Source organism: Budorcas taxicolor, chromosome 11, assembly GCF_023091745.1.
Source record: "Budorcas taxicolor isolate Tak-1 chromosome 11, Takin1.1, whole genome shotgun sequence".
Lineage (NCBI taxonomy): Eukaryota > Metazoa > Chordata > Mammalia > Artiodactyla > Bovidae > Budorcas > Budorcas taxicolor.
The window spans coordinates 32,201,679-32,219,348 of record NC_068920.1 but is presented as its reverse complement, the minus strand read 5'-3'; the positions used below and the strand labels follow the sequence as shown (position 1 = coordinate 32,219,348).

General features: G+C 51.2%; 1 protein-coding gene across 3 annotated transcripts; it reads right to left on the bottom strand.

Moving 5' to 3' along the window:
• Window positions 1–1,229: 1,229 nt before the first annotated feature.
• On the bottom strand, window positions 1,230–15,921 carry ABCF1 (ATP binding cassette subfamily F member 1). 3 transcript variants are annotated; one of them, XM_052648078.1, is made up of 25 exons: window positions 15,779–15,921; window positions 12,111–12,157; window positions 11,800–11,892; window positions 11,518–11,647; window positions 11,333–11,370; window positions 11,140–11,247; window positions 10,178–10,252; window positions 9,985–10,098; window positions 9,081–9,182; window positions 8,723–8,845; window positions 8,266–8,366; window positions 8,080–8,165; window positions 7,638–7,777; window positions 7,404–7,552; window positions 7,053–7,136; window positions 6,783–6,907; window positions 6,485–6,597; window positions 6,194–6,365; window positions 6,028–6,102; window positions 5,843–5,913; window positions 4,370–4,402; window positions 4,119–4,287; window positions 3,857–3,921; window positions 3,697–3,769; window positions 1,230–3,554 (listed from the first exon to the last, which is right to left on the bottom strand). In XM_052648078.1, exons 1-25 carry the CDS (start codon window positions 15,849–15,851, stop codon window positions 3,388–3,390), a joined length of 2,526 nt encoding a protein of 841 aa, XP_052504038.1. In that variant the 5' UTR covers window positions 15,852–15,921; the 3' UTR covers window positions 1,230–3,387. The 3 variants fall into 3 exon arrangements, with proteins under 3 accessions (XP_052504038.1, XP_052504037.1, XP_052504036.1); XM_052648077.1 differs by having other exon boundaries at window positions 11,518–11,644; window positions 11,806–11,892; XM_052648076.1 differs by having other exon boundaries at window positions 1,231–3,554; window positions 11,806–11,892.
• Window positions 15,922–17,670: the final 1,749 nt, after the last annotated feature.

Here is a 17,670-nt window from a genome sequence, read left to right as displayed (position 1 = left end):
TCTCCTCTCCCTATCACCCTCCCACCCACCACTCTGCCCAGCAGCCAGAACAATTTTGTGAAAATTCACACTCCTGCATACACTCTGACGGCCTTCTAATGCTCCTAGAGCCGTATCCTAACTCCCTATCAAGGTGTATAAGGCCTCATGTGTCCTAGCCGCTGCTCAAGCTCTAAGCTCAAGCCATCTTCCAGGACCAGCTCTTTCTAGCTTCTGAGCCATTGCACTTTCTGGTCCCTTCCATGAAGGCTCTTTCTTATCCATCTAGTTGGTTCCTTGTCCACCTATAGGCCTTGTCTTTAGTGTGTTACTTCCTGAGAAGTCTTCCCTCATCACTCAAACTAAAGGCGACCCTACCTTCCACTCTAACACCATTTCCTGTGACAAACTCCAAAGGTGCTACTGGGCCCATTTCTGCTTCACCAAGACTTGCAGGCACAGCTCTCCTGTTCCAACTGACCTCTTCTTCCTTTCTTATTCCATTCCCACCCCCACCCCCCAAATAACCTTGTAACTTGACTTGTGTCAACCCTATCTTTGCATTTCTAACAAACTCTGGGTGCTGCTGCTGCTGCTGGTCTAGGACACGTAGAGAACCGTGGTCCTAGAGCAGCCGGTTCAAGCATCTGAGCTGCTGCGTCAGCACTGGCCTCACAAGGGCCGCTTCTCACGCACCCAGGCCTCCTCTGAGTTCTGCATGGCTGCAGCGCTCTAAGTGAAAGGCTTTCACCTTTCCCACTGTAGTGCTGACAGTCCGCCCTAACACACCTGTCCTGGCTCTCGTGCCCCCTGAGGACTCATCCTTCAGTCACCTCGTCCACATTGCCAAATGTGTGGTGTTCTAGATTCTAAATTGCCTTGAGCTCAGAAGAGAGAAAGATTACCCAGAATTTGATGATTTGGCAGGATCATGTGAGGGAAGACCCTTGAGAAATAGTAAGGATCTGTCCACATCCTACAGCCGAGGGAGAATGCCCAGGGTGCTGGGGTCAGAAAACAAGGGTCGCCATCGCAGGAACAGTCCTGTCCAGGCTGGGTGGCCAGGGGCAGCTCAGGGTTTGTTTCCTCATTGGAAAGGTGTGCAGAAGAATCAGGAATGTTTTAAACCATTCCTACAGTGCTCATTATGAACCACATCAGTGCCTGATTTGTAGGTGACAAAGACTGTCATGAATACAAACATTTAATTTTATTAATGAGATTTCATTTTTCAGGCTTTGGGTTAGCCATACACTGCACTGGGTTAGGCTCCCCTTTCTGGAGAAGCGCATTCTTTTGTCCAGATTTAGCTGCATTACAACAGTATATATATAGAGGGAACAAACAAAACTTCTGCCTGTGGATGGAAGTTACTTTCAGCATCTGAAGTATTTGTAGTGAAATTAGCATCAAATACTTGAAATGCAAAATTCTGGTGTTCATCTTACAAATAAGATTCCTCTCTGTTTTACGTGTCATTTATACTAGTGAACTGAACAACTGAAGTGCAAAGTGTTAAGTTGTACATGAAATACATGTAACAAAACTTTTAAAAAAGCGCACTTTATAAATATTTATCTGAAATCTTAGTAACCTTGTGAGGTATGCACTTTTCATCTCCTTCATGTCACAAATGCGGAAACAGGTACCAAGAGGCTAAGTCCAAGGTCACTCCGTTAGTCATGGACTTGAAGGCTGTTCTCATTGTTTTACAAAGGACCTTACTACGGAGACTACTTTAACATGTAACATCTTACCTGGCATAAGGCCTTGATTTTTTTCCCTCAAATTCCAAGATCCTTTCTAATCTGGCTGGACACGTACCTGATGGTACTACCTCTGTGACTATCTTCATACCAAATCTTAATTTTCAGTATAAACCTTGTAACTGAGGTCCAGTACTATTTCTGGCCAGAACGTAACTTCCCAAAGTTAAGACATCCCACCTCAGGAAGCCTTGAGATGGTTCTTCACGTTCCCCTGAGAAGTGGATGCACCTGTTTTCCCTTCAATTTGCACACCTGGCTCTATCCACCTGCCCGTCCTTTCCACCCCTCTCTCACATCCTAATTCAGGATGTATCACTTCATCCCCACTAGGAAGTTTCTGGGGCCTGTCCTGTAAGTCTCTATAGTCCACCTCACTCCTCACTCACTGAAATGACCACCAACCAACCACATGCCACTTGGGTTTTACTTTCCAAACCCGTCTCTCCAATCTAACACTAATAAAAAAAAAGTGGCCACATCAGCCATGTTCTTCATTAACTCCCTAAACAGTTCTTCCTTCCTTAGATCCGCACTTTTTCCTACATTTAAAAAATGGCTCCCTGCTCATGGTTAACAGCCTTAATATTTCTCAAGGTCCTCCCTCAAGTGATCCTGCCACAAAACCAAGTTCTGGGCAACCTTTCTCTTCTATGAGCTCAAGGCCACTTAGGATCTACAGCTCCGCACGTTCGGCAATTACCCATGTCGACGCTGTACGCTCGCGTCTTCTAAGTCTTCTCTGTCTAGATTAGGCACAAAAGCAGTCTGTGCCCTTCCCGTATACCCCACAGTGCACAGAGTGACTCTGTGGGGACAGACGCTCTGGTCCCTAACCCCAGGGTGGAGCTTGGATAGTGAGAAACCCGAGTGTCCTAGTCCTGGCTAGAAGGGAGGACTCCCTTTCCCCTGCACTCATTTGAAGGGCTGGGGGAAGGGAGAGGCTCCTCAAACAGCGAGCACTACCTAAAGTGAGGTAAGATTGCAAGAGGCACCGGGCTGCACCGGTGGGGAAGAGAGGCTGCCCCCCACTGCTAGAAAAGCGAACACAGCAAATCAAGATTCAGAAGAGTTCCAGCTTCCACAAATCTCCAAACAGCAACAAGGCGGCGGCAACTCCTTTCCTTTATTTCTTCCCCCTGTAAAGGGCGATTCGAGTTCAGCAGCATTCCTTTCCTGTCCCCAAGTCCCCCATCAGAACAGATACTGCAGGCACCAGATCCTGGGTGGCAGGAGCCGCAGCAGCTGTTGGTATCTATTAGGTCAGCACTGAATCCACCGGAGGAGGGCAGCACCACTCAGACCAGGCGGCAGCTGCACCCGAAGCTTGGGGCGGCCCAGAGGCAAGCCTCCCCGTGAGGACAGAGGCTCAGACAACTGGCTGCGTGAGCTGGCTGGATGGAACCCCATGATGACAAATGTCACCTCTGCCTGTACAGAGGGACTTCAAGGACAAGGCCCACTCAGTTATCTCAAGAGAAGCAGAACAGACGAGTCTTTCAGAGAAAAGGAAGCAATCAAATATCCTGGTCACATGAAGACCACACTCCGCCTTCACACGCCCGAGCAGCTGCCATGCCGGCTGTAGTCCAGAGCAAGCTTCCGAATGGAGAGGAGATGGGGGATGTCCGGGAAGGAAAGCTCACTCTCGGGGCCGGCTGACCATGACTTCTCCCAGGGCCTCCAACACCTCCCGCTTGTAGTCTTCGAAGTCACCGTCGATCTGGCTAACACTCTGCTCCTCCACCACCCACAGCTGGCAGTTGGTTTCTGTGATGAGTCGGGCATCGTGGCTGACGACGATCACAGCTTCAAGGCAAGACAGTGAGAATGGAGGACAGGCAAAAAGGAAGAGGGGAATCAAAACCTGCAAGAAGGGTGCCCGGCCCCAGAACACCTACAGTCCGATCCCCAAGCAGGGTAGGAGGAGGGCAAGCCCGAGCTGACTCACCACCCTTGTATTCGTTGATGGCCTCCCCTAGAGCGTCGATAGACTCGATGTCCAGGTTATTGGTGGGCTCGTCCTATGGAGAGGAGGCGTCCCGAAACTGAGTGTTAACGACCCCTACCTTTCCTGGTGCCGGCCCCACCCCGCAACCCCATTCACTCACCAAGATGAGGACGTCAGGCTCCCGACAGGCCAGCTCTGCAAACACAACTCGTGCCTTCTGCCCACCTAGAGCAAAGGGGAAGAACCACTGCACCTTCCACCACCCGACATGTCTGCAGGGGAGCCCTGAACGCCCGTGTGTGCATGCAGGTGCGTGCGTGCACACTGAGGTCCCCCAAGTCCCGGTTCCTCTTCCCTCCCGCCTCGAAGGACAGGGTGCGGGAGGGCATTCTGAGGAGGGGGCGCCTGCCCGCGCCCGGTACCAGAGAGCTTGCAGATCTGGATGGTGTGGGCGTGGCTCTCCAGGCCGAAGCGGCCCAGGCACTTGCGCGCATCCTGGTAGGGCAGGTTGAAGCCCCGCTGCAGGTACTCGGTGGGCGTCTCCTCCATGCGCAGCTGCTCTGCATACTGCTGGTTGAAGAAGCCAATTTTCTGCCCAAGAGGAGAGGAAGGTGGTCAATGAAAGTCAGACTTCCTCTTGGCCTCTGACTACCTGATTCCCAAAGCCACTTACCAGCCGGTGGTTCTTCCTCATTTCACCCCGAGTCTGCAAGGAAAAAGCAAGGCGGGGCGGAGTAAGCGGGGGCGGAGAGGAGCCCCAGCTCCACCTCCCAACTCTGAAGGGAAATGAACACCAGAACGGGGCTGGGAACGAGCTAGCACAAGAAAGGTAACACAGGTGTGTCTCTAACAGGGCCACAGCAGGCCAGGAAATCAGGCAAGAGGAAAAGCGAGGAGGAAGTGGAGATTCAGAACCAGGAGCAGGCTGACCACGAGCAGAAAACCCCGTCCCCACCTTCCAGCCAGAATTTTTCAGGGTCCCACCTCAGATGGGAATGAGTTTGTGGGAGGATCTAGGACACCTTCCTGAAGATCTACTCTGTGGGTGTGAGGCAATGTGCCTTCTCCACACTTGCCTGGAGGGCAGACAGATGGTTACAACCACCTGGCAATACATATACCGCAAAAGTCCCCGAAGCGATTCTAGGGAATTCATCTTAAGGAAAAACTAAATTCATGGACAAGTACAGTAAGACTCTTTACTGTTGTCCTTCAGTGAAACACCAGAAACATTCTAAACAACAGACGTCAAGTAAATTATAATAGGTCCATGAGAAAAATGCATATAAGACTGCTACTGCTAAGTCACTTCAGTCGTGTCCGACTCTGTGCGACCCCATAGACAGCAGCCCACCAGGCTCCTCCATCCCTGGGATTCTCCAGGCAAGAACAGTGGAGTGGGTTGCCATTTCCTTCTCCAATGCGTGAAAGTGAAAAGTGAAAGTGAAGCCGCTCAGTCGTGTCCGACCCTCAGTGACCCCATGGACTGCAGCCTTCTAGGCTCCTCTGTCCATAGGATTTTCCAGGCAAGAGTACTGGAGTGGGGTGCCACTGCCTGACTACAAGCACAAAAAAATGCTTCATATACATTATCTGAAAAAAGCTAGCTACAAAACAATTCACAGGATAACCCACTTTTGTTAAGCAAAATAATTACATATATGCTTGTAAGAAAAAAAAAGGAAAGCGATCCATTAAAATTAATACGGGTTATCTCTAGATTTTTCTCTGGCTTATGTAATTTTTTTTTCATCTGTCCCTTGCTTAGTTCCCCAATCAGGGATCTAACCGGGGCTCATGCCGGTAAAAGCCCTGAGTCCTAACTACTGGACTGCCAGGAATTCCCTGGTTCACATAATTTCTAACGATTCTACAATGGGCATATATTTCTTACATAACCAGAACACACAAGCAGGATGGGGGAGGCACGCCCTTCATCTGGGCCCACTTCTCCAGGTCTGTCTCCAGGTCTGACTGATCTAAACTGTCCTCCTCTACAGCACCTCTTAAGGAAAAGAACCATCCATGACAAGTTCTGTATTTAACTCTCCACAGCAGAGAGGGCTCCCCAGGAGCGTCCAGGGAACAGCCGTGTGCTCATGCCTCCGCTCGCCCGTCACCACGGCCCTCCGACTCCTGGACTCACCGGCGTCAGCTTGCCTGTCAGCAGCAGCAGCAGGGTGCTCTTCCCCACGCCGTTAGGGCCCACGATGCAGACTGCCCGAGGGAAGAGAGAGGTCAGAGGTGAGGTCCCCAGAAACTCCCTGGGGCTCCTGCTCCACGGCCTGAGTCCCACCCCGAAACCCTGCACTGAGCCTCCCCCCAACTCACTCCTTGAGTCCATGTCGATGCCAAAATCCAGATTCTTAAAGAGTGGTTTCTGTCCCTCATAGCCAAAGGTCACACCTGAGAAGGCAAGAAAAGCAGCACTTTATTTTCTCTTCAGAGTCCCCCTAGAGCCCTGGAGGGGCGGGCGGGCAGGGCCGCGGCCGCTCACCGTGCAGGCCCAGCACTGGAGGGCTGAGCGGTGGTGGGTCGGGGAACGTGAAGCGCACGGTGTACTCCTTGGGGCGCTTCAGCAGCTCGGGGGCCTCCTGTGACTCCTCATCCTGGTTTTTCCGCCGGCACTTCTGCTGCTTTCGAGTCAAGGCTTCCTTAGTTTGCTTCTCCTGAAGAGGACGGGGAAATGGAGACATCCAAGCCTTGGACGGGAGGCCCTGAGTGGCAGGCAGGGTCCAAGGCCGCCTCCTCCCGAGAAGATCCCTGCCCAGGAAGAGCCAGTGCTCACCGCCTGCTTGGTGGACTTGCCGCCCGCCTTTAGCTCCTTCAGCTTTTTCTCCTGCTTCTCATATTGCTTCAGCAGTTCCTTTTGCTTTTGCTGGTACATCTTCTTGAAGGTCACTGGGGCAAGGGGATGGGGGGTCATCAATGCTTGTCCCTGTCCCCAGGAGGATGGGGGATGGTGGGGGCAGGGGTCATTTCCAGAATTCTCTAATACTCAGAATTATCACCACGTCCCTATGTCCCTCCCTCCCAGGCCTTTCTCCAGGAACCATCCCTTTCCTCGCCCCCAACGTCCCACGTACTATAATTGCCCCTGTAGTAGTGAAGCCGCTGGGCGTCGAGATGGATGATGTCAGTACAGACGTCATCCAGGAAGCCTTGGTCATGGGAGACGATGAGCAGCGTCTTCCGCCAGCCCTGGAGGTAGCTGGGTTTTAAAGAGTGTGGAAATGTCACAATCTCCAGGTTAGAGTGCAGACAGGGGCAGGAATCGAAAGAGAGAGACTGGGGTGAGAGCTGTCAGGGGCAGGGTGGAGACCAGCGATACAAACCTATAATCCAGGGCCACTCACTTGTTGAGCCAGATGACAGCGTTGAGGTCCAGGTGGTTGGTGGGCTCGTCCAACATCAGCAGCGTGGGTTCCATGAACAACGCCCTAGAGGGTGGGCGGCAGAAGGCAGGGTCAGTGGGAGGAAGACCCTTGCTCAGACAACCCACAGAAGCCTCTGCTAAGTGGGGCCTGAGAGCATAAACACTCCTTCCCAATCTCTCCTAAGAGTTCCTGAGACAGATGAGAACACACCCCCAGACAGGGAGAGAAGCCCCCGAATCTGACAAGTCAGACAGTATGGGAGGGAGAAGACAGCCTTGGAAGAACAGGAAGGGTGGGCGGAGGCCAGAAGGGCAGGGGCTGGGAGCCCACCTGGCCAAGGAGACACGCATGCGCCAGCCCCCCGAGAACTTCTGTGTGGGTCGATTCTGCATTTCAGGGTCAAAGCCCAGGCCGGCCAGGATCCGGCGGGCTTTGGCCTCTGCAGCGGCCGCCCCAGTGGCCCGCAATTCCTCGTACACCTGGGAGGAGGGAGAAGAGGACACATGTTGGGGGGTCCCGGGAGCCCCCCATTTTAGCTCGTGTCCCCTGCGCCATCTCCTCTACCTTCTCGAGCCTCTCAGCAGCCGCATCGTCGCCCTGCTCCAGCTGTCCCTGAAGCCGACGTTCCTCTTCCAGCAGCTTCAAGCGCTTGGTGTCCGCTCGAAGGACAGCCTGCACGGCTGGCGTCTCGTCAGCTACCACCTCTGGGGACCGGGGAGCAGTCAGGGTGCACCCAGGGGCCAAGGCTCCTGCCCCCTCTTCCCAGCAGCTCCGTTTCTGGACTGCCTAACCCTGCCCAGCTCTCAGCACTTGTTCCAGCCTCTCACCGCACCCCGCCTACTTCTGTGGCACCCATTTCCCAGTCCCCAGTCTCCCCACAAAACCCTTCCAACTCACAGCCACAGGCTCTTCTGTTCTTGGCTGGCTCACAGACCCCAGTGGTAGCCCTTCGCAAGCCCCTGAGTTTCCCCCACCCCACCAACCCCTCTGCCACCAGCAGCCTCACCCTGCTCGCACAGCAGCACGTCGATGTTGGGAGGGATGCTCAGGGCTCGGTTGGCGATGTGCTTGAGGAGAGTGGTCTTGCCCTTGCTGAGGAATGAGAGCTTTGAGGACCAGGCCGCCTCCGAGAACAAGTCTCTTCTCCCTCCGGCCCCTCCCCTCTCACAGCTCCAGCCCCTCCTCTCCTCACCCATTGGGTCCCACCAGCCCGTAGCGGCGGCCAGCGACGATGTACAGGTCTGCGTTGACAAACAGCTCCTTGCCGTGGGCCGAGATGCTGAACTTCTCCAGCTGCGATGGTCAGGAAAGAGTGAGCATGTGAGAACTCCCTTCCGTATGTCTAGCAGCTGCAACTTTTTCTCTGCGGGGAAGCCCCCTCCCCATCCACTGCCTCTAATCGGAGTCCACACCCTAAGCGTGGCCAGCCTGTCCCACCCTGCTTCCCTCCAAAGCTGGACTCCTATGCTGGTTCTTCTATCTTCTTGTTCAAGTTTGCAGAACTCAAGATGTGGAGAACGCCTCCCAGGTTTCTTCCCAGCAGACCTCCCCCTCACACCCACTTTCTCAGTCACCATGGCCTCTCAGGGGAAGGGGAGAAGAGGCAGGTCCCTGGCTGAGCTGGTAGGAGGGGCCCCCTCGGACCTTACCTTGATGTCAGAGGCATTTTCTAGCATGGCCTGGCGGGAAGACACCTCTGCTTGCGACACAGAGAAGTCATTTTCAGCAGCATTGGCTGCTTTTAACGAAGCCACCTGACGCTCATACTCCATCTGAGAAGGAAGGAAAGATCACATTTGAGGCCACTGCCTGCCACTTTCCAGTTGCCACAATACAGACCCGTGTCACCAGGCACCATGACACTGTGCTCACAGAACACAGCTGTTTCCTTACTGCAGCTGTTGTACTCAACCCAGCACCCAAAGCTCTCCCTTCACACATCCCCTACTTGAAGCATTAAAATAAAAACTTCTTCCGCCTTTGACCACTAAGAACCCAAGGTCTTACTTGTTTCTTGAGTTTCTTCTTCTCCTTTTTGCTAAGATGAGCATAGGGGTCGTCGGCCTTGGACTCCCCTTCTTCCTCCTCCTCTTCTCCTTCCTCTGAGCCCTGTGAGAACCAGGCGATGGTAAAAACAAGGGAGCCCCTTGAGAACTTCATGTCATCCACTCCCAGCTCCACAGTCAGCTCTGTCTCTCTCCCAGAATCCTGAAATATCTTGGCAGTGCTCACATTCTCACACCCACTCTGGTTTCCTTGTAGCCCTGTATCCATCTGTGCCACCAGGAAGGTACCTATGTACGCATATATGAACTGTAAAGACGTATATGTACCTATACCTATGCAACTGTCAATACAATGTAACTAAAGGCAGAACAAAAGGAACAGATTCTCTTCCTCAGCATCAAACGAGTCTCTCTGCAGGTAAACATGCAAAGCAGAGGTCCAGAAGCCCTGTGCAGAGCCACTGAGGAATCCAACAGGATGAGAACTAGCAGGTGCTGATGGTACAGGGGAGCTCAGAGGTCACTCGGTGACACAGATGAGAAGAGTGAGGCCTGAAGAGGTGGCAAGACGTACTCAAGATCACACAGGGAGTGGCAGAGCCAGAACCGGGGCTGAGGGTGCCGGCCATGTCCCTTGCTCTTCTGGATCAAGAGGTGCAAATTAGGGCCCTTGAACTAAAAATGGCTTTTACATTTTCAGAGTCTTTCCAAAAACAGAAAAGAAAAATACGTATCAGAGATTGTATGTGGTCTGCAAGTCCAGAGTATTTACCAGAAGGTCCTTTACAGAAGTTTGCCAGCCTCTGCCCTGGGGAGTAAGAGCGCCCCAGGTTGCAGCTCACATCCTGCCCCTGGCCCAAGGGCCACCAGGCCTGGGCCCCTCAGCCCACCTCCCCACAACACACCTGCTCTGCCTTCTTGGCCTTCTCCTTCCCTTGCTTGGGCGGTTCCTTTTCTTTTGTTACTTCCTCTTCATCCTCCTCCTCTTCACTCTCCAGAGCAGCAAATTTATTTTGAGGCTACAGGGAAAAACCAGCAGGTCGGATGCAATTGCTCTGATTCTTCAGACCAGCCCACCTCCCGCCAATGTTCCCTCACCTTGGCCTTCCCCTTTGACTTCTCCTCCTTTGTCTTTTTGCCCTTCAACCCTGGCTGTTGTTCCTGAGATACAGCCTGGAGAAGACACACAGACACACAAATTAATTTGCTATAACATCGACAGAGGAGCCTGGTGGGCTGCAGTCCATGGGGTCGCTAAGACGACTGAGCGACATCACTTTCACTTTTCACTTTCATGTAGCAGAGAAGGAAATGGCAACCCACTCCGTGTTCTTGCCTGCAGAATCCCAGGGACGGGGGAGCCCAATGGGCTGCCGTCTACGCGGTCGCACAGAGTCGGACACGACTGAAGCGACTTAGCAGCAGCAGCAGCTTGACAAGAATTTCGAGTAGTCCAGGAGTAGCAGTTAACTATACTAAGTCTGCCAGGGAGAAAATGAGACCCGGAAAAACCCTGGCCTCCAGCGGGAGACAGACAGTGAAGAGACGAACAGTGAATAGCGAAGCTAAGGGACTGTGAGTTAGGTAAATGAATCATGTGGATGGGATGGCCCTAACACTGGAGGGCTTCCTCCAGAGGGCAAATCTTGAGAAGAGATAATGGTCGTGGGCTTGGAGAAGACGTTCTAGAAGGAAGAGAAGGCATAAAGAATAAAGGCTTCAGCACACAGTCAGGCTGGATTCAAACATCTGATGAGGCTGATCGGCATACAAGGCAAGTCCCAAGGAATCCTGCAGAGGGGTCCTGGTGGAAGGGCAAAGACTTGAAGGTCTTTGGTTTAGATTTTGAGTTTGAAAGCAACAGAATCGCTGTAAATTTCCGAGTGATAAAGAGTACTTTTAAAAAAGCTGATTTTGACAGGATAAGCTGACAGTATAAGCAAGACTGGCCTGGCCTAGAAGAGCTAGTTGAAAAGCAGGAAAAGAACCCAGGGAATCATCACACTGTAGCCAGAGGTGCCACATGGGGTGGGAGGGACCGGCAGAGCCAGCACTATCACCTTATTGATCCGATTCTTCTCTGGCTTGGCCGGCTTAGGAGGATGTTTTTCTTCCTCCTCCTCGTCTTCACTCTGATCCTGAATCAGGGCTGCAAAAACATTACCACCCTGGAGAATGAAAGCATAGAAGTCAGTAGGATGGTCAAGGCTGCACCCCTGGGGTCTCTGTTTACCACCCAGACAGATGGCTTACCTTGGTTTTCTTCCCTCCTCGGGGTACTGGGGCAGGCACTGAAATGACAAGGGGAGAAGGTGAGCTGGGAAAGAGAACGACCATGTCTGCTCCTCAATCTACTCCAACTCCAGATCAAGGAATGAGGCACCTGACTCTTCCTGACTCAAGGGTTCCAGGTACCCATCTCCCCTCAGTGCATTTACCCTCATCCTCCTCATCGCTGGCTGGTACTGAGAGCTTCTTAAGACGCTCCATGAGCTCCTTCTCCTCTCCGTCATCATCCACATCCTTTTTCCGCCTCCCTTTACGGGTGTCTCGCTTCTTTTTTTGCTGCTGAAAGCCAAACAGGGTGAGAGAATGAAGCCTGGGCCGCTGCTGTATCTCTGCCCCAGAGAACGCTCCCCACCAGCCGAGTGAACCAGCACGGGCTGCGGAGGGGCTGGCGGGCCGAAGATGCCCCCATGGAGTGGTGGGTCTGCTGACACCCGTACCTGCTGCTGCTGCTGCTGCTCCTTCTCCTTTAGCACTTTCTCTTCTTCCCCAGCCTGTCTGTCTTCTACTGCCAGCTCCTCGAAGAACTAAAACAGGAGTTAAGATCTAGGTAAACACGGCTCAGAGACCAATCAAGTCCTTGACCACCACCCATGTACCTAGGGACCTGCCAGGCACGCCATCCCACCTTGCTCCCTCTCCCGACAAGACCTCTTCCCCTCCCTCCTGGCCCCACCAACTTCACAGGGCCACCTTCTGCTGGGAAACACCCACAGCCCCCTCTCCTCACCCCTCACCGCCTCACCGTCTTTTTGGTCTTCTTGTCCTTCTTCCCTTTCTTCACCACTTTGTCTAGAAGGGTTAAGCAGACATTGTGAATGATGATTTGCAAATTCCAAAGTCACCCTGATCTCACCTGCCAACCCTTAGTGGACTCTACCCTTCCTTGTCACTGTTTTTCTAGCTCCCTCCCTGGACACTGTCCCACGAGACAGACAACGGTGGCTAGTCTAGTGGGAGGCAGAAAAGGAGAATCCACAAGGTGATGGTGCCAAAGGTGGGAAGTAAGACAGTTTTCAGAGATGATGCCAATGTTTTTAGCTGGCAAGATTAGCTGAGCTAGAGGTACCATGAATAACTCAGGATATACTGGGAGAGAAAGACCTTTCCCCACCCCAGTCACCCACAGGGGAGAAAAGTAGGATAAAGTATTATATGTCATTTTTGGAACCTGCAGGCCACGGAAACAAAGCCGTCTGCTAAGTCAACAAACACCTGGGTCTATGCCACAGCTGCTCCGCTTGCAATTCCGGCACAAACCGGGCTGTGTTAGGCTTCACTGGGCATCAGTCCTTCATCCCAGAGTGACCTGAGACACTGCTTAGCTCGTGTTCTCAGGGAGCAAAGTGGGAAGTCAAGAAAAGTTCACTGACAAATTCCCAGCCTCTCCTTTTTGTCTATCTCCGTTTCCCTGAAGACAGAGGGTTACGTCTAACTCCTTCCCGACATAAGACGGGGAGGCAGCCAGCAGCCTCATGATTTCTCTCACTCCTAGGCCTATCCACCATCACATTCACCCCCAACCATCCCACCGCTTACTGCTATTCAATTCTATCCAAGGGCACTCCTGCAGTCATTTAAGTTTCCCCCATCCCAAAACCAAAACAAAGCCTTCTGCTATCCATCACATTAAGTATTCTCAGACCAGGATGCCACCGAGTCCACAATAATCATTTATCAGATGCTGAGCATCTACAGTGTCAAAAAGTGGATAAAATGAAGGTCAAGCCCTATAATTTAGGGCCTCACAAACGAGAAGGGCGTATCCTATTTCTTCTGCTCTTTCCCTACCCATACCCACGTGGACAGTGGCTTCTCCCTGCGCCTTGGTAACTCCCAGGCATGCTTATGTCTGTCTTTGCTTAATTGGTGACCTCCACCCTGAACACACTGCAAAATCTGATCCCTGTATTGGGTGACTAGTGTGATGGAACTGAAAAGATGTGGAGGCATTATGAAAGACTTTCTATATATGCTATTCTGAGGAGTCTAATCCTAAAGGCACTAAGAGGGAGGACCCATTGTAGTTCACAAGCCGGAATGATGCGATCGGCTCACTCTGACGACACTCAGAAGTGACTCAGACACTAATTTCTCTCCATGGTCTAATACAACCATGCCTCCTGACCATTGGTTCAAGTGTGAGAAGTATTATCACCCCGGAGCAGGAAAAGGCTAAGTGTGGCTAAAGCTACCCTGTATCCTCCATGTCTTCCCCCCACCACAACGGCTCCTCCCTTTCGTAAGGACACCATTGAAGGGTTCTTCATTTCAAAGCCAAGTGAACCACTTTCTGAAATCTTACACTCCCCCCACCCAATTATTGTTTCTATTCTTGTCTTCACTGAGTCTCAAAAGTGCAGTCCACACTAGCCCCCTCCTCGTCTCCCATTCCTTTTTGAATATACCACAACCTGATTTGGGCGTTACCTTCTAATGAACACTACTTTTGTCAAAGCTGCCACCATCCTCTTAGTTGTTCAATTCAAAAAGGAATTGTTGTTGTGGGCGGTTTTTTGGTAGTCCTTATTTTGCTTGACTACTCAGCAACATCCCGTGCGACTTCCCTCATCATTTTCATTCTTCTCTCCTGTTGTTACTTAGCGTCAGGGATTCTGATGGTCTGCCTCTAGTTTCTCTGGCGGCTCACCTTTCTCAGTCTCATATCCTCAGCCTCCTATATGCCTTCCCTTAATTGCTGAAGTTCTCTTGGGTTCCCATCTTAGACCTCTTTTCATTTCAATCCACAGACACTCTCTAGGGGACTCCCCGGATCCAAAGCTCAACTACACCTGTGTCTTCACGCCCAGTCTACTGCTCTCTCCACGGCCACTGAGCAAACTCTCTCCCTGCCGTCTCAGAAATCTTCAATTTAGCATTCAATAGCTGACCTTACCTCTTCCTGCTCCCCAACCCATAGCCTATTACAGCTTTCAATGAAGAGCCTAGTACCCACGGAATTATTCCAAGGGAGTGTCTGCCTTAATTCTTCTCCCCTTAGTTCGTTCCCAGCTCTAGTCAATGCCCTGGCTTCCTCTCTTATCACTTCTCACAGGGATCTTTACCAGGGCCTCCTAAATGATCTCCCTGACTCCAGTCATTTCTATGCACTTCAATGGGTCTTCTTTCTTAACGTCTTTAGGATTAAATTCCTTGGAATAGTGTATAAAGCCTTTCAGTATCTTGTCTTGCACACCTTTTCAATACCATCACATGAGTCAATACAATATTGAGAACCAGCCAGGCTCAACTACATCTCTATCTTTGCATTAACTGTACCCTCTGCTTGCTTAGAACCTTCTTCCCTTTGCTAACTCATAATGATCCTTGGAGAATGAACTCAGTTATCACATATTCCTGGGAGGCTTTGCTGACACTCCCATCCTATCTGCCTATATGTTGCCCCTGTCTTCTCTAGTCCCACAGCATTCTCAAGCACATTCCCTGACTAAACCTCTGTCCCCTATACTAGACTCGACCCCTTTTCCATAGGCAGGTCTTTTCATCCCTACATCTCCAGTTCTGTAAAATTAGTCACTGTTTACCCACTATAATTATTTCCATCCATCTTATCTCCCTCTTGAAATACCTTCAAGTCTGGGAGAAGGTCTTCATATTTTTTTGTCCCTTCTCCAAAGCACAATGTATAATTAAACACAAGTGGCTCAACAAACATTAGCTGTTTTTAAGTAAAACATAATCCTCCATTCCAATACCCAGTATCTACCTTCTTGCTCCACTTGAGTCAAAAAGGTGTCTTATGAAAGCTGTCTTAGGCACGACTCCATGAAGGAATCAGCCTCTCCTGAGAAGCAGATGGGACTCCAGGTGAGTGCGAGTTGCGCTGGTACGGAATAGGTCGAGGCATAGCTTATATATTCCTGCCGGTTGTGGAATACGGTGTTACCGAGATATCCAAAAGAGAAGAAAATAGGGCTTTTCTCCTTTTCCCCATCTCTTCTTCCTACGAAATGCTCTTCCTGAAATAATCTTTTACTTTTTTTTTTTTTTAACGAGGACCCTCTTTAAAGTCATTACTGAATCTGTTATAATATCGCTTCTATGTGTTGTTTTTTGACCAGGAGGCTTGTGGAAATCCTAGCTTCTTCACCAGCGATCCCGCACCTCCTGGATCGGCAGGTCAATTCTTAACCAATGAATCACCAGGGAAGTCCCCCATACGCTCTTCTCCGTCTCTTGCCCGGTGTTACTGAAGCTCGTGCCTGACAGCCCGACACCTTTTCTTTTCGCCGGCATCCCAAAAGCACTCCTGCCAGGGCAAACTCTTCCCGGCCCCACTGCACGCATGCGCAGTAGCCCCCCGAACGCGCCCGCCACCCTCTCCTGGGACCCGGCGCACATTTCTCTCTCTTCTCTTTTCTATCTTCTTTCTCATCTGCCTGCCAGCCTTACCTGTGGGGCCCGTGGTCTCTCTGTCCCCGATCCACTCGGGCTCCGGCGGCTGCTGCTTGGGCCCCTTCGGCATCTCGGTGGCAGTTATGGTAACTCTGGCTTCGCCGGGTGCTATTTCCGCTTCCGGTAGCGTGGGGCCCGGAACCACACTTGCTCTCTACGTCTGGGCTGTCGACTCCGCCCCTGGACGGCCCACGTGCGCGCCGCGCAGTCCTGTAGTGGGCGTGCCTGCGACCTGGTGGGAGCGTGGCCTGCAATGACAGGGCGTGGCCGGTGCCCGCCCACTCGGGTCGCGACAGCAGGTTTAAGACAGTCGAGGAACCCCAATGACTCTACGACGCCGCGTGACTAAGTGACAGGACATAATTATTTCCGACTAGTATGAAAGAGTGAAGTCTTTTTTTTTTTTTAATAAAAGTGAAGTTGCTCAGTCGTGTGCAACTCTTGAGATTCCATGGATTGTAGCTTACTAGGCTCCTCCGTCCATGGAATTTTCCAGGCAAGAGTACCGGAGTGGGTTGCCATTTCCTTCTCCATGAAGTCTTTAAAAACAAAAACAAAACTGAACTCTACCTTGTTACCCGTCCTTTCTGATTAGTCAGGAGCAGAAAAGCAAAGTCCACTAACTCAGGAAGAGGCTTTGTCGGTCTGGTGTTGAGATATGTCACAAAATCCCGAGGTGTAGAGATGTAAACGAGGAACTGTAGCCTAACAAACAGGAATCACAGTGCAGTGGGGCTTGGGTTCACTTTTTTTTTTCTTTTGGTAACAGCTTTTCCGAGGTGTAAGTGACTTAAGGTAAACTTTATATATTAATACAATAGATAACCAGTAAACTGCAAAGTGAATGCTATAAGTTTTGACATGTTCAGTTCAGTTCAGTCACTCAGTCGTGTCCAACTCTTTGAGACCTCACAAACTGCAGCACTCAAGGCCTCCCTGTCCATCACCAACTCCCAGAGTCCCCCCAAACCCATGTCCGTCGAGTCGGTGATGCCATCCAACCATCTCATCCTCTGTCGTCCCCTTCTCCTCCTGCCCTCAATCTTTCCCAGCATCAGGGTCTTTTCCAGTGAGTCAGCTCTTCGCATGAGGTGGCCAAAGTACTGGAGTTTCAGCTTCAACATCAGTCCTTCCAATGAATACCCAGGACTGATCTCCTTTAGGATGGACTGGTTGGATCTCCTTGCAATCCAAGGGACTCCCAAGAGTCTTCTCCAACACCACAGTTCAAAAGCATCAGCTCTTCAGCACTCAGCTTTCTTTATAGTCCAACTCTCACATCCATACGTGACCACTGGAAAAACCATAGCCTTGACTAGACGGACCTTTGTTGGCAAAGTAATGTCTCTGCTTTTTAATGTGCTGTCTAGGTTGGTCATAACTTTCCTTCCAAGGAGCAAGCATCTTTTAATTTCATGGCTGCAGTCAACATCTGCAGTGATTTTGGAGCACAGAAAAATAAAGTCAGCCACCGTTTCCCCCATCTATTTCCCATGAAGTGATGGGACCGTATGCCATGATCTTAAATCACCACCAAAATCAATATTTGGGACACTTCCAATTCTAATAGATGTGGGACCAAAGTGCTCCCATAGCTCTGCCAGCTCCCTTCTCTCCTTAAACTGCTACAGTCTTGTTTTTGTCCTCACCATTCCCTGGCAAGATCACCACTCTTGCCAAGGTCAATGGATTGGGGCCTGTTCTCTGTCTTTATCCTACTCCCTTCTCAGCAGCACTTGATACAGATGGTCACTCCCTTCTCCTTTTCCTTTCTTCAGAGGCACTGCTCTTTTCAAGTTTCCTTTCCTGGCTACTCCCTTTTCCCTTTTCCTGGCTTCTCCTCCTGAAGTCTAAATATTGAAGTGCCTCCAGGCTCAGCTGTCTTTTGT

What these genes read in the sequence shown, in the direction of transcription:
- ABCF1 (XM_052648078.1), bottom strand. Translation starts at nt 15,851, where the DNA reads ATGCCGAAGGGGCCCAAGCAGCAGCCGCCGGAGCCCGAGTGGATCGGG. An exon ending in AGCAGCAGCAGCAGGTACGG is followed by an intron (nt 11,648 to 11,799) that starts GTGTCAGCAGAC and finishes TTTGGCTTTCAG; the next exon opens with CAGCAAAAAAAGAAGCGAGA. An exon ending in AGAAGAATCGGATCAATAAG is followed by an intron (nt 10,253 to 11,139) that starts GTGATAGTGCTG and finishes TGTCTTCTCCAG; the next exon opens with GCTGTATCTCAGGAACAACA.